Raw genomic sequence first — 15,841 nt, 5'->3', positions numbered from 1 at the left:
TTCCTCCAACCTGGAACTATATCATCCAGTCCACGCGGTGGCGGTAACGCGCCTAACAGCTGCGTCTCCGACCAGTAGAAATCACAGAAGAAGAAAAAGCTGCAGCGGGTATCTCCTGAGCAGTTGAGTTATTACACCGAACTAATCATCTCCAGATTAAATTATTTCTGACAGTTTTACAGTTAGATTTGATCCAGTTTAAACATAAAAGCTGGTTATTTTGTCTGTGTTTGAGGAATTAAAACTCCGTTCTGTTTTTAAACCCGAGGTAAGTTAAACGGAAGCTGTGTGGCCGAATCCCAAATTGATGTCATTTCCGGTTTAAGTGCACTACATTAGGGATGAAATAATGACAGTCTACACCCTATGTAGTGCACTATTTAACTCATGAGGAGAGATTTGTAATTCTGTTTTAGCGGCACTATTTAAGTATAACCTTACTTTATCCTAAAATCCATTGTTTGCTCCCTGCTTATAGCAACTAAAATAAGCAACAGTGAGTGTAAAAGTGGCTAAGTCATTTAGCAGCTAAAATAACTTTATATTTCTGTAATGTTTTTAATGTATAAACTGCTAAACTGAGGTAAAGTTGGGTTTATATTGGACATTCACTGCACATTCGAGCTTCTCTCTTCTATTTCTCAAGAAATAAACACAAAAAGGACAAAATGTGTGTGTGTGTGTGTAGCTGGCGAGGTGACTTTGTAAAGAAATACTACGCGCATGCGCACGTAAGCATTCACGTCAACATGTCCGCCATATTGATGAGGGAAAGACCGCGCTGTAAACAATACAAGTAAACGGAGGAGCTGTGGTTTTTCTGGATAATAATTTACATGATTTACCGGAGATGATAACGGCATCGTTTTCAAAAACTTGCCCTTTGAAACCCGTTTTCCAAAGTTTCCAGGCCCCGAAACGCCGTCGTCATGGAAACGAACAGCCAAACCGCATCAAAAGTTTTCGGTTTTTATTTGAAAACGTTGTGGTGTAAACGGCCCCTTAACAACTACAGCAAAATGCTGCTTTTATTGCTGAAGTCTTTCTGTAAACAAATAGAAATGAAATAGAATTTTTATGATTCACACTATATAACACTCCATTCTTCTTCTCAAACACAACTCTATTTTGAAAATATTCAAGATTTTTTTGTTAAAAAATCTATTTCATGATGCAGCTTATTATTAGAGCTGCAACTATCGATTATTTTCACAATCGATTAATTGGTCGATTATTTTTTCGATTAATCTGATGGGGGCGGGGCAAACTTTCAGTGCCTTTTTTTTGTTTATTTAAAATAAAATCCACAAACTGAGTGTTACAAAAATAAATTCAGACTAAAATTTACACAATTGTTTGTCCAAAACAGAAAGGAACCCAATACACACACACATACACACACACACACACACACACACACACACACATATATATATATGTATATATATAATAATTTAGGACTGTAGTTTAATTCAGTGCTTTTTGTGAATCCATAAAAAAAATGCATAAGTACTTATATATAATATAAATGTAAACTAACTAAATAAGATAAATATATATATAAACATTTATAAATAGTTAGATAGATAGCATTATTTTTTATGGATGCACAAAAAGCACAGAATTAAACTCCAGTCCTAAATGAATAATAAAAACTCACTTTCACTGCACCTTGTGGTTTCTGTATCTCGGTGTCTTTAGACATTATTTTACTTTTGATCATAATATTTGAATTAGACATTACAGATCTTACTCGCGCTACACTCTGTATCAGCGCGTCTACACCGCGCGTGACCAGCAACGCGGCCTCGTTACTAACACTTTATTTTCAGTGCTTTTTGAACTGTCTCTTAGCCCTAAATAGTTCCGCGGTATTTGTGTGGAATTGGGATGAACGTCTAGTTAAAGGGTTGATGTCTCGCTGGCGCAGTGATTTGTTCTTTAGGAGTGTTTTTCTCTTGAACAACTCTCTGTGTGGAGACTTGAGGTAGTTCTGTAGTCACAGGTGCACAAATCAGTCACACAGCTCCAGCTCCACCTGCGCCTCTCGCAGGGAAACGGTTTCTGTGCACTGGCTCCGTCCCAAATCACCTTGTATGGAATCTCTATCTCTAGTGCACTAGGTGCGGTAGAGACTCCATTCGTTCAGACCGTGTGTAGTGTACCTAGATACGCAGTCGTGCAGGATTTGGGCACAGGCCACGCTAATGAAACATCATCCATTTCAAGTCAAGTTGCTATTGTTAAACATTTCACTAAAACCTGTATGGAAACGTTGCTGTTCAGTTGTTCTATAAGCGCAATTTCAACCAAATACAGTGGAGTGTAAAAGTTTGTACCCCCTTTTGGTTTCTTTTGGACAGAAGGGTGTTAAATGTCCTAAACACTACAAAATTTGACTGTAAGTAGAAGTTAATTTTATTATCAGACTCAGATATCCATGTTAATATTTTTAATACGGATCATTAGTGTTAAATGACGATGATTTTGTGGTCAGTAAACCGTTTTTGTGTTGATTTTGATGTATGTTTTGGATCATTGTCCTGCTGGAAGATCCAACCACGGCCCATTTTAATCTTTCTTGCAGAAGCAGTCAGGATTTTATTTAATATCTGTTGATATTTGGTAGAGTCAATGATGCCATGTATCCTAACAATATGTCCAGGTCCTCTGGCAGAAAAACAGTCCCAAAACATTAAAGATCCTCCACCATATTTAACAGTGGGCATGAGGTACTTTTCCATATGACTACCTCTCTGTGTGCTCTAAAACCACCTCTGGTGTTTATTACCAAAAAGCTCTATTTTGGTTTCATCTGACCATAGAACCCGATCCCATTTGAAGTTCCAGTAGTGTCTGGCCAACTGAAGACACCTGAGTGTGTTTTTGGATGAGAGTAGAGGCTTTTTTCTTGAAACCCTTCCAAACCACTTGTGGTGATGTAGGTGAATTTGGAGACTTTCTGACCCCAAGACACAACTAATTTCTGCAATTCTCCAGCTGTGATCCTTGGAGATGTTTTGGCCACTCGAACCGCCCTCTTCCGTGTGTTGAGACGATATGGACACACGTCCTTGTCTAGGTTGATTCATAACATTTCCAGTAGACTGGAACTTCTTAATTATTGCCCTGATGGTGGAAATGAGCATTTTCGATGCTTGTGCTATTTTCTTATAGACACTTCCCATTTTGTGAAGCTCAATAACCTTTTACTGCACATCACAGCTACAGTGGTGCTTGAAAGTTTGAACCCTTTAGAGTTTTCTATATTTCTACATAAAGATACACAAGTTTTCCAGACAAGTCCTAACACTACACAAAGATAACCCATTTAAACAAATGTGACAAATATTATACTTGGTCATTTATTTATTGCAGAAAATAATCCAATATTACATATCTGGGAGTGGCAAAAGTATGTGAACCTTTTGCCTTCAGTATCTGGTCTGACCCCCTTGTGCAGCAATAACTGCAACTAAACATTTCCAGTAACTGTTGATTAGTCCTGCACATGGGCTTGGACATCAGTTTTGGCCATTCAAAACCAATAACTTTATTGTTCTTTAACCATTCTTTGTTTTGGGCCATTGTCTTATTGCATGCCCCACTTTCTCTTGAGGTTCAGTTCAGTTCCTGGGTTCATTCTTGCCCTGCGTTTGGGGAACTCACCACTACACTAATTATAATCTTTCAGATAGCTTGGAGATTTAGTACGTGTAGACCTTCTCAACTCAGGGTTTTCCATCCCAAGGAAAGTTTCTGACACAGCCACTTCAGAAGTTCCTCCCAGTTTTTGTTTGTGACTTTCCTCAGAGAATGAAGAACCTGAATCTTTTGTAGAAGGCACTGGAATGTCAACATCTGGCCGTGAAGTGTCTTACAACTCTGGTGCTGGTGCTACGGATGTTGCATTGTGTCTCTCACCTGATCAATATGTCAGTGCACTACTTGCCCACTTCCCAATGCTACTGTGCACCATACAGGATCAGTCTTTTTCTGAACTGTTCCTGGAATATAAGTAGGTCCAGGGCTGAAGTTCCTAGTATACACTGGGTCACTCACCACAAGATATCTTTCCTTTGCATGTTGGTCATGGTACCATTTTTGTCTCAATTGTTTGTGTCTCAATGAGACCCTGTGTAGACCAGTTTCCTTTCACACAGCTGATTTGCCAGTGGTCGACTGTGGCGTCGTTCGGTAACTGAATAGCACTCTGGCTAGCTTTTTCAATGGACTCTCCAGCACTGTCTTTCATCACGATTTTGAATGTTTGAACGGCCCTTTCAGCCAGACCACTGGAAGATGCATGGTATGGTGCTGTGCTTGTGTTTGATGCCGTTTCTTTCCATAAACTCCTGGAATTCAGCACTGGTAAAAAACAAAAAAACTGCTATGGTCTGACATCACTACTTCTTGTATCCTGTGCTGGCTAAAGGTTTGTCTTTAGCACTAAATGGTAACTGATGGTAACTGGTAAGAGCCGCACGCCGCGGAGGTGGAATCACTACACGAGTCCCCCATAACACAAAGCTTCCCTGTATGCAGAGTTCATCCTATTTCCTTACATATTAGGGATGTCACGATACCAAAAATCTAGTCGTCGGTACTGATACCACCAAATGTACACAATGCTCAATACCATGGTGTGGTTTTTATTTTTTTTAAAAAGAGAGAATAAAAAAAAATTATAAAATTAAAAACTCCTGGAGGACATCCTCCTCTGGCTGATACTGGCAGAGAGAGAGAGAGAGGGATATTTTAGTTCAAACACTGTCTGACCATGACTAATAAGTGCTAAGGTGCACTCCTAAATGCACGCACACACACCCCTTATACTCTGAAAGCAAGCATTAGTTTAAATTCACTGATACGGTGGCAGGATAAAAAGATTTATTAAAAGCATGAACATGTGTATAATTATTAGTGACATGAGGCTACATTTAGTTGACAGGACACGGGCTGAATGGCGATGCATGGTGGTCCATTAGGAGGTAGTTTATAACATTGCAATGTGTTAGCGTTTAACAAATAACTGGATATTGCTAACATTACATGGAGCATAATGTCCGTAGTGTATGAATGGGTGTGTGAGTGTGTATGTGATTGTGCCCTGCGATGGACTGTCCAGGGTGTACCCCGCCTTGTGCCCGATGCTCCCTGGGATAGGCTCCAGGTTGGATGGATGGATGGATGGATGGAGATATATATATATATAAAATAACTTAATTAAATATAAATGAAATGAGAAATGAAATAATGTTTAATTACTATGGGTTGCATTTAATATCAATTTGACATTAAGCATAGTTCGCTATTTCATTGAAAGCTATTAGCCTTTTTCCTAATATGGATCACTTTTGTGTTAGTCTACTTTTAATTAGGACTCTATTGTTTTTAAGATATCTAAAAATAAATATTTTATGTTTGTTTATTTATCAATTAACCAACAGTATCATTGCTATTATTTTAATTCAGTTAACAGTGACCATGAGCAGAGAGCTTACATTTAACTGTTTATGATAGACTTCCTGATTAAAGTTTAAATAAAAAAAGATTGGTATCTGGATCAGTATCAGCTGTAAATATCCTGATCGGAGCATCCCTAATGAACACCATTAAACTAAAGCGCTGTGCATCTGACGGGTAAATGAACTCACCCAATCACATCCTATATGAGATTATTCAGATATCTACACAATACACACAGAGCGGTTCGAGAACTGACTCCAGCCCAGAACCATGACAGTGGAAATGTCTAATAGTGTAGCTTTAAATATATTTAAGAGGAGCAGACTTCAAACACTGAACATTGAGGTTTATTGTATTTGTTTACAAGGTGGAACAGGTTAACGGTTGTTTTGTGCATACAGTCTGTAAAATGAACTGAAAATATTAGATTTAGTTTATCAGAAGGTAAATTAATGTGTCATGGCTCACACTATGTTCCTAAATTCTGTCATAATTGACCAGCTCAAGTTTTCTCATGCCTACGTGTGTGTTGTATTGTGGCATGAGAGAACTTAATAAATGTGAAAGTGCAATAAAAAATATGTTATCACTAAAATCACTGAATAATCGTGATAATCGAGATCTCAGTATTAATCAAAATAATCAGGATTATCATTTTGGCCATAATCATGCATCCCTACATGGCACTGATCCAGGACCTGATAGCAGCAAAAAGCCGGTGGATCAGCTATCAGAGATAACAGAAATCAAATCATATAACTGATGCATGTAAAAGAGACGTGACTGTTCTTTCACTAGGATTGAATTCATTATATTCATACTTTATGTATGGGTTTCTGTATGAAAGTTTAATGGTAAACCGAGTGCTTCAGTTAAAATAACGAGCGTTGTAGATCTTAAAGAAAACAATATCGGATGGGTATCGGCTGATACTCAAGCTTTCCATTAAGGAAAATAAAAGCTAGTATCATGACACTTCTAGTAAATAAGTCAAATGAAACTGTTTATATTTATTTATTTATTTTTTAAATTGAATGTTTAAGGATATTGCTGTTTGATTTTCTTTGTTAAAGTCGTTTCACCTTTTGTGATGTGACACGCAGTGCAGTGCAGCTGCTTCTATGTGAATTTTGTCACAGTATATCCTTTTATGGGTCTAAGCATACGGCATAAGATAATTTCAGATTAACAGCCTCAGTCTACAGATTACCATTACTTCTTGTTCTGAAGCACTCACTTTAAATCGTGTGTGTAAGGTGGTTGTGATCCTCTCAACCAACCGTAAGGATAAATACGATTGCGTGAAGAAGTACCTGTGTGTGGACTGTCCCACTCCAAGCCAGTGTGTGGTGGCTCACACCCTCAGCAGACCTCAGACCCTCATGACCATAGCCACAAAGATCTCCTTGCAGATGAACTGCAGGATGGAAGGAGAGCCGTGGAGCGTCGAGATCCCGGTACGGTTCTGTTCTTCAAGCACTGGGAGTTTTTCAAGTAACTGAAATATATCCGGCATTGGGATTTCAACTACAACCAAAATCATCACTTAAATGCATATCTGATCTTGTAACTGATCAACAGTGGCACCTCCTAACCCTGATGTTATTCTATTAAAACATTGTTTTAGTGACTTCTCCTGCTCTTTCAGTTGAAGCACCTGATGATGTTGGTATCAACTGCTACCACAACAGTGCCGCAGGAAAGAGATCCATCGGTGCACTGGTGGCCAGCCTCAACCCGGGCATGTCCAGGTACTTAAAGCATGACTTGTGTGGACTCTGTAAACAGCTTTAAGAAGGGTTGTGTTTAATGAACTAGATTTTAGATTTGAACTTCTCCACCAGTCTTCAGAAGACAGGGCATTACCCTTTGTGGTTCATCGTAACTTTAGGAGAGAGAAAAAGTACAATATCGTTCTTTTAATGAATAAAATGTTTAATTGTCAAATTGCTGTGGTATAAGGAATAAAAAGCATCAGGAAGACCTGTTTAGCTTCGTGGTGCGTCACATTACACCATCCTGTCCTTGATTGATAATCTTTCTGCATATAGCAGCATGCTCATGGTTTCTTTATTTGTTGATATTTTTTAATCCCTCGTATATCTGCATATTGTTACCACTACAAACGATCAGTAAAGATTATGAATCCAACAAGAGTTTTTCCGCTCAGTGGTGGGAAATTTCAGAGACTTTTAACACTACTTCCTGCATCTCAGGATTCTTTACTCAGGCCTGAGCTGGTTCTCTTAATCTCACACACTGTTCTCTGTATTTCCATTTCCTTCCAGTTGAAGGACAGAATCACAATTTTTTAGTCTTGAATCCTCTGAACGTTGTTTTCCTCGCTGCTACCACCACCTTCATCCTCCTCATAAAGGGTCTGGGCCATGCTCTGTATGCTATGTGCCGCTGCTCTGTAACCATGAGAGCACCGTCCTTCTCTCAGGTGGTTTTCAAAGTGTGCAGGGTATGAAATGCAGTCTGGGAGGAACATCATGCTCATAAATGACCTCGTTACACTGCAGTCTCTTTGATTCCGACTTTACACTCAGGATGAAATACTCACACTGCAGTCTAACGGAACGTGGGAGAAAAGCGAGCGATTTTAGAATTGTCGCTTCAGTTAAGAAGCGCATTAAGACATGGCTTTTTGTTTTGATTTCTTTTCCTCAGCTGCGCTGAAGGCCTACTTCAAATACAACGAATGTTTGCCGTCACGCATGGTGGTGTACCGAGACGGCGTGGGCGACGGCGTGCTGCTGAGCGTAGTCGACTACGAAGTGCCTCAGTTTACGCAGTCCATCAAGGCCATGGGTGAAGATTCCGCGTGAGACTCGACACATCTCCATAAAACAGATTTGACGCACGCTTTTTGGGTTTTCTCTCAGCCATCAGTGTTTCTGTGTACAGACCCAAACTGACCGTGTTGGTGGTGAAGAAACGCATCTCTTCCAGATTCTTCGCTCTCCTTGACGCCAGACCGAGCAACCCTCCTCCCGGAACAGTCATAGACGCCGAAGTCACGTGACCCGAGTGGTGTGTTCAGGCATAGTTCATTGATCTTTTTCTCTTTCTCTGGCGGTCTTTCTGATCGCAGCTTCAGGTCGCGTTCGAACGCTGATGGCTTGATTTTTCAGGTACGACTTCTTCATCATGAGTCACAAAGTGCGCTTCGGCAGTGTGGCCCCCACTCACTACAACGTGGTGTATGACAGCAGTGTCCTCAAATCAGAACACATGCAGAGACTCACCTACAAACTCTGCCACATGTATTACAACTGGCAGGTGAAAGCCACACACACACACACACACACACACACACACACACACACGTTCATACGGGAGGAGGGTTGCTCAGTCAACGATTTTCATTATCGATTATTATCAACTATTATGGATTAGATGTTGCAGCTCTATTTGCAACACATTATACTAAGAATTGTGTGGTATTTGAAGATGTTTGTTCAAGGTAATGCAGTTAATACCCATTGCAGTTCTTTATACTTCGGGGTTATTACTCAGATTATAAATGTATTTGAGTGAGGACATTTATCACCTGTGTGCTTTTTCTGCATTGTTATTAGCATATGTACTGTATGATTTAGTAAAATAATCATTAGCCATTACGTTGTTATTCTGATTACTCTGGGTGTGTGTGTGAGTGAGTTCATGCTCTTGGGTGTGTGTGCTGTGTGTTGCACTTCCTCTTTTTGGTCAGGCCCTACGCCTTGCTGTAGTTAACTTTTAAGAGACATTGTCTATAAGGAAGAGAGCGTGACTCTGATCTTTCCCTTATTCTCAATAAATTCTCATTCTCCATATTTTATTGCCCTTGTGTTTTATTTCTATCAAAAATCTTCTCCAACACTGATAACGATCGGTCTGATGAGACCTGAGCCAGGAGAGGACCGTTCCCTTAATGCCAACAACATTTTCTAATCTATCTAGCGCAGAGGTGCCCAAACTTTTTCCTGTGAGGGGCCAAGTTTGGCCCGCAGGCCCTAGTTTGGGGACCTCTGATCTAGCGTGTAGCTGAGCGTTGATTCGGTCGCCTGATCGAGTTCTATCGGATCAGACGGTGATCCAAATCTAACTGATGTCTGTGCGAGGTTATTGATGAAGCTCGGTGCAGTAGCTGATGTGAAAGTACATTTTATGCGGTGGCGAGGTGGAAATATGATCCATACGTATTATGAACGAGATAAGAATGATCGGAGACAACTTCAGACTGTGGAAGTGTTACAATATTTTCTATATTTAATCCGTACGTATGAGGTCAAGAGTGTGACCACCATTATGAGTAGGTCCAATTACGTTCTGATTGACCTCTACTGAATCTAAGATGGACACAACCGCTGTTCTCAGAGGGTCTTACAGGTTATCAAAATGAATATTAAAATCACAGACGATTAATGCTTTATCTACAGACACAACCAGGTTTGAGATAAAGTCTGCAAATTCACTAAGAAATTCAGTATATGGCCCTGGGGGTCTGTAAATAATAATTAGAGGAATTGACTTATTTTTTGTGGCTACATAAGTTATGCTGGTATAAAGAATTTCAAAAGAATTAAATTTATAACTAGGTTTTTGTGTGACGCCTAGATTTTGACTATGGATGAGACCAACACCTCCTCCTCTACCAGTTGAACGAGGCTGATGTACATAACTGTATCCAGGAGGACTGGCTTCATTTAATGCTATGTACTCGTTTGGTTTAATCCAAGTTTCTGTTAAACACATTAAATTACATTCCTGATCAGTAATGATTTCGTTAACAATAAGAACCTTAGACGCAAGAGATCTAATGTTTAATAGTCCTAGCTTCAGATTAAAGGTGCTGGATGTGCATTCAGTATGATCTAATTTTATGTTAATTAGGTTACGAAGACAGACTTTCCGAGATTTTCTATGTATTTGTATAGCTCGGGGAACAGACACAGTCTCTATAGTATGTACTACAGGTGTTGGACTATTAATTGAACATTGCTTATGATGAACGTTGTTATTGTAGAAGATGTGCTTACGGTAGACAGTCACTTGGTGTGTAGCGCCTTGGAGATGATGTCAGACAGCAGTTCCGCTCCGAGGCTGCTGGGGTGCAGGCCATCAGGACGAAACAACCTAGGACGCTCCCAGAACAGATTCCAGTTATTAACAAACAGCAGATTCTGTTCATTACACTGTGAGGGAAATTATTCATTTTTACTTTGAAATAGTTTTATTCTTGTTCTGTTGCATTCTCATGTGAGGATAACGACTCAGAAGGCCATGTGATGTCACTGAGATCAGAATGTTTATCTGCTTACAGAGACACAAACATGTTCTTCTGTTCAATATTCGTCTAAACATCATCTAAGATCCTAAAACAAAGCCTGTTTGAACTGCCTCAAACTGCTTCTTATCGGTACACAGAATGATGTCATGCTCTGAGTTTCATATATATAGTAGTGGTTTCGTACAAGGGCTTCAGAGCGCTCTCATTATTCTGTCCTGCTTTATTCTATCCTGTATTAACCATCTTTCTGTAATAAACCTTTTTACCTTCAGAGGACGAGTCTGTGAGCGTTGTCTAATTTCCACGACAGGAACAACGCACTACAATGCACACAATGAACACCTAAAGCCCTGTTCACACGGGGACGGTTCAAAACGGTCTGTTTAACGCCCCCTGTCGCTGTCAATGAGTTTTCACACTCGGGAATAAAACACGTGGCAGAAAAGCAGCAAAAACTGGCCGCCCAATGAGATTCGCGCTTTTGTTCACATGCCGGAGCCGGTGAAGTAACATAAAAGTACCACTTGATGGCGCTCAAGTACACCACTGTATTACAGACGAAGAAGAAGCTGAACAAGAAGACGCAAGCACTCGCCATTTTAGTGAGCAAGTATGTGCATAAGTGACCTATCAAAAGTCAAGTTATTGAATTTAGTAAAGGCACATGCAAACCCTTCTGCTCTATATGTACATTTTACACAATCTCCCACAGAAAATAATCTCTCTTTTAAAACAAATAACTACTAATTACAGATTTAAATATAATAAACGTTGTTGTTTTTATAATTATTATTATTTAAATATAATAAACGTTGTTTTTTTCGTTTGGATGTTTTTTATTTGGAGAGCAGAAATGAGAAATGCTAACTCTCCAAACACTCGTTTTTAGAGGAAAAGCCAAACATACACATGGATTTGAACTGATATTAAAATGTAAAGTTCAAACAAATAGACAAATAAAACCATTGAGCAGTACCTTCTAACCCCCTGCAGAAAGATGGCGGTGACTCTCCAGATGAGCAGTAAACACCATTAACACTCTTCTTCCTTGCTTCCCCCCCCCCCCCCCCCCAGCTCCTCCTCCTCTTCTTCTGTGCCGAATTGTACATTACCGCCACCTAGGGATCAGGTGTTGCAATGATGATTGATGGAAGTGCCACCCCCGCCCCCCTTTTTACCACGCATGCGCAGTGCAAATTGGGCAGGTGATCGTGGACAGACGATTCCGCTGGAACTGTAACATGTAACATGACACTGCAACATGACCTTTTTTAACCCCTTTTAATTCAATCTTAAAAAAGATTAAATAATAATTAAACAAAAGTATGTTATTATAAATAGCATGGCAGAGTATGATGGACTACAGTTACATTTATACAATATAATAACATACAATTCCCTGTGTAGGTTGTTGCTATAGAAACGATAAAGTATTAGAGCATGTTCTGGAGAATTCGAAGGCGGTGTGGTATAAAGTGAATCAGCAATAAAGTTCTCAGCTTGAGTTGTTTTGTTTGCGCGTAAAGTATACAGACAGAGTAGATATTTCATTGAGATTATGTTAATGAAAAGGCTGTGCCTATTGTATAGGATTGTTGTGATTGTCGTGCAGCTCTTGTAAGATGTGGTAAGGAAATTTGTGAAATACAAACACAAAGAAGTGGTGGTTGCTTCGGATTAAGAAGAAAAAAATCTGTGAAATATAAACAAATGTTTGTGATGCCTGTGAAAGTCTTTCAAAAGTGAATCTGTAGGTAGTTTCCCTTCTGAAGACTGGAGCGAGTAAACACTCCTCAGGCACTTCAGAGTTTTTGTGGAGTGTGTGTACATTTTTGGACCAAGTGTGCCCTCTAGTAGCTCACGGGTTTCTCCCTTTCTCAGATTGTTTGCAGTTACTCCGGTGTAAACTATAACACGTTAAAGACTTAACGATCCTTGCTATTCAGTAGACGTGTGCCAATAATCAATTCCTCAACGTATCACACTGTTTAACACGCACAATAAAAAAAAAAAAAAATCAATACTCCTGCTTTCAGTTCAGAAAGAGGCGGTCTCCATAGCAGTGGTGGAAGATTACGGCAAAAAGATAATCACTTGTGTGTGTGATATAATTATTACCTAACTTGGAATAAAAATAAGTTGGAATGAACTGAATGTAGCAATACTTGGTCTAGCATTAGTACCATGTTTACATATCTGATTATTAAACTATGATTTAAGACTTTTGGCACTTCCAAAATGAAATTAAACAAAATGCAGGCACGTAAAAAAAAAATCCACTGGTATAAAATAGCTCAAATAAAAACATAGTGTATAGTCAATTAATTTAAAAAACAAAACCACGATCTGACTGGCTCAAAATTATGAAACAAACATCACTTATTATGAAATTCACAGTTGTGCCTAGTTTTAGTTGCTCCCTAACGACACCATACCGACTTAAAATTGGCTAAATTCATTCAAATAACGAGAAGATATTATTATAATCGCTACTACCTAGGCAGCATTTTTAAATTTGTTTTTCAAGCTGAGCTTCTAAGTAATTGTCACATTTGTAAAGTTAAGGAAAAAGTCCACAATGTCACATCAATCCTACTAAATAGATTTTTAATAGTTTTGCGCTGTTCGATATAATGTACCATATACATTAGCGATATGAAAACTGAATATTCGCACACGCCCACTGTGCAGTTCTAACCAATCCCATTAATGTACAAACATAAAATGGTTAAAATGACCTCACATGAGCCAAATGAGAGAGTAACAGAAACACAGACAGCAGACTCAAAGGAAGGGCCTCAAATGTAAAGCCTTGAACTCAGAGCCTCAGACGGACCGCCCCCACACCTCAGACGTGCACAGTCGCAAACATAGATCCTCAGACGCAGAGCCACAGATGTACAGTCCTAGACAAACAGCCTCAGAGGGAGATCCTCAGATGTACAGCCACAGATGTACAGCTTCGGATATACAGCCTCAGATGCAGAGACTCGGACATAGAACCTCAGAGGTAGAGCCACAGATGCAGATCTTTCAGAGGTAGATCCTCAGATGAGCAGCCTCAGATGTAAAAACCTCAGAACCTCACATTCTGCTCTGGATTTGAGAGTTAAGAGTTGGTCCTACAGTAGCGTGACTCTCCACTTCCCATCAGATTTAGGGACACGCATGTCAAAGTTCCAGTAATGTATTTTGTTTGGTCCCATAAGGCGAGTCAGAGTGTAAATCTACGTTACTGAAGTACACTAGTGACTGTAACTCGTCTGATGCTAGGCACAATTCGTTAGCCGTTCTCTACACCATCCATTAATGGAAAGGAAAACTGATTAGACCATTAGGGTTCATTAGGGTGGTGGAGCATTCTCAGCACCGCAGTGACACTAAGATGGCAGCGTGTGAGGTGCTGAGGATACAGTATTTTTCTGGGATTTTCTCTGACTCTCCACTGACCCTTAATTGACCTCTCGGAGTTTCTTCCTGTAGGGAATAATGAAATACAAGTTTGCAAATTTGCCTCTGGGGTGAACTGCCTCTGGGGTGAATTGTGTAAATTTGATCTGAAGACAAATCATTTGTTTAAGAGTGATTAAATGTGTAAATTGTCACAGGTTAAGAACCAACATGGGTTATGCAAAAACCAAACCCCTTCTCTAACTCAAATTAGCTTCTGAATGTAAAAATAATGTAAATATTTCTCCGCTTCCTGTTCCTCCTAGCCACCAGGTGGCGACAGTGAGCGAGTTACAGGTACGTGTCCTCTGAGCTGTTAATGCTCTGTCTGGAGTTGCGCAGCGTGTTGTTTTTGTACTCGGGAGCAGCAGGCGAGTCGTGGGTGGCAGGTGCGTTGTGCGTAAGCAGAGGGCTTGAGTCTGTAGATGGATCCAAAATGGTGGCTGAGTTTTCTGTATTATTAGGGAGCTCATCATGGTCAGGTTCTCTGGATTGGACAGGAGGACGTTTCAGCAGGTGAGGACGCCACGCTGAAGGTGATCCGTGTACAGGAGCAGTTAGGAGGGATAGATGTTGCAGAGGGATAGATTCCGCGGGTTTCTTATCGATGGAGGAATTCGAGGACGATGCACGAGTCGCTCTGTAGAAGTGCTCGTCTCTTTGACCTGATTTTCCTGCATTGTAGGGAGCCGTGGTGGATGTGATGGTGGATTTGGAAGTACAAGATTTAGATTTTCCTGGTTCAGAAGCTGTATGTCCAATATCTGACTAGGTTTAGACTCGCCAGGTAGAGCGTAGGGGTTAGGAATGAGGGCTTGGTTTTTCTTCAGGCTCCCTCTCTTCTTCCTGAGGTTCGGCTCGGACTTTTCCTCAGGGATCGATGGGTACTGGACCATAATGGTGGGTTTCTGGCGGAGGTCTTGGTGTGTATGAGGCTCGGTGGTCATGATGGCGCGAGCACTGTGCATTCTCTGAGGGAGTTTGGGGCTGGGCTTGCTGCGCTTCTTCTTCCAGCGCTTCAGCTGCGTGCGTTGCTCACGTTCCACATCCTGTGCCGATACCTGCAACTCCAGAACCTACAGCAAAAATCAACAGTCAAAAAAACGTACTGGAATAGAATGTCATTCTGCTGTACTTAATGTGTTAGAATGGGCTTCATTACAACGTCATGTAAAAGACAATGATAAATATTTATGAACGCTAATTTTGTAGAAATACGAAGGTGATGATGGATAAAACATGCTTGATCACCATGGCATGGACTCGCATAGTTACAGTAATGACAGGAAATGTTACAGTAGTGAGAGACCCATCATCCTCCTCCTCCTCCTCCTTCTCTCTGTTGTGTTACCTGGAGCACTAAGAAGCCCTCCTGCATGTATCTGGGCTCAATCGCTCTGAGGACCTCCATGGTCTCATACTGACCCGGACAGGCCTTGAGCTTATCCCGAGTACCCAGCATGGACGTCAACAACTCCAAACCCACACGGAATATCATTTTCACTCCTACACAAAGAAAGAACGAGAGAGAGAATATACATTTCAACAGGAACGACTCAACACAGAAAGAGAAGAAGGACAAGTGTGTGTTTGTGTCTGACCATCACACAGGAACATGTCCCACACTCGGAGGATTGAGGCCCA

The 15,841-nt window shown here is 40.4% G+C and overlaps 1 protein-coding gene across 1 annotated transcript; it reads left to right on the top strand.

The window, feature by feature from the left end:
* Positions 1-4,463: 4,463 nt before the first annotated feature.
* On the top strand, positions 4,464-9,102 carry LOC128613831 (piwi-like protein 1). Its single transcript, XM_053634956.1, has 6 exons — positions 4,464-4,473; positions 6,700-6,926; positions 7,118-7,220; positions 8,143-8,296; positions 8,380-8,505; positions 8,607-9,102. The coding sequence occupies exons 1-5, from the start codon at positions 4,464-4,466 to the stop codon at positions 8,495-8,497; spliced, it is 612 nt and encodes a 203-aa protein (XP_053490931.1). The 3' UTR covers positions 8,498-8,505; positions 8,607-9,102.
* The last annotated feature ends 6,739 nt before the right edge of the window (positions 9,103-15,841 follow it).

This window comes from Ictalurus furcatus, chromosome 10 (assembly GCF_023375685.1).
Source record: "Ictalurus furcatus strain D&B chromosome 10, Billie_1.0, whole genome shotgun sequence".
Taxonomy (NCBI): domain Eukaryota; kingdom Metazoa; phylum Chordata; class Actinopteri; order Siluriformes; family Ictaluridae; genus Ictalurus; species Ictalurus furcatus.
The sequence above is the reverse complement of the archived record's forward strand: the minus strand, read 5'-3'. Positions and strand labels throughout refer to the sequence as shown.

Coding starts and splice junctions, on each gene's coding strand:
- LOC128613831 (XM_053634956.1), top strand. Junction 6,927..7,117: donor CGTGGAGCGTCGAGATCCCG/GTACGGTTCTGT, acceptor CTGCTCTTTCAG/TTGAAGCACCTGATGATGTT. Junction 8,297..8,379: donor GCCATGGGTGAAGATTCCGC/GTGAGACTCGAC, acceptor TTCTGTGTACAG/ACCCAAACTGACCGTGTTGG.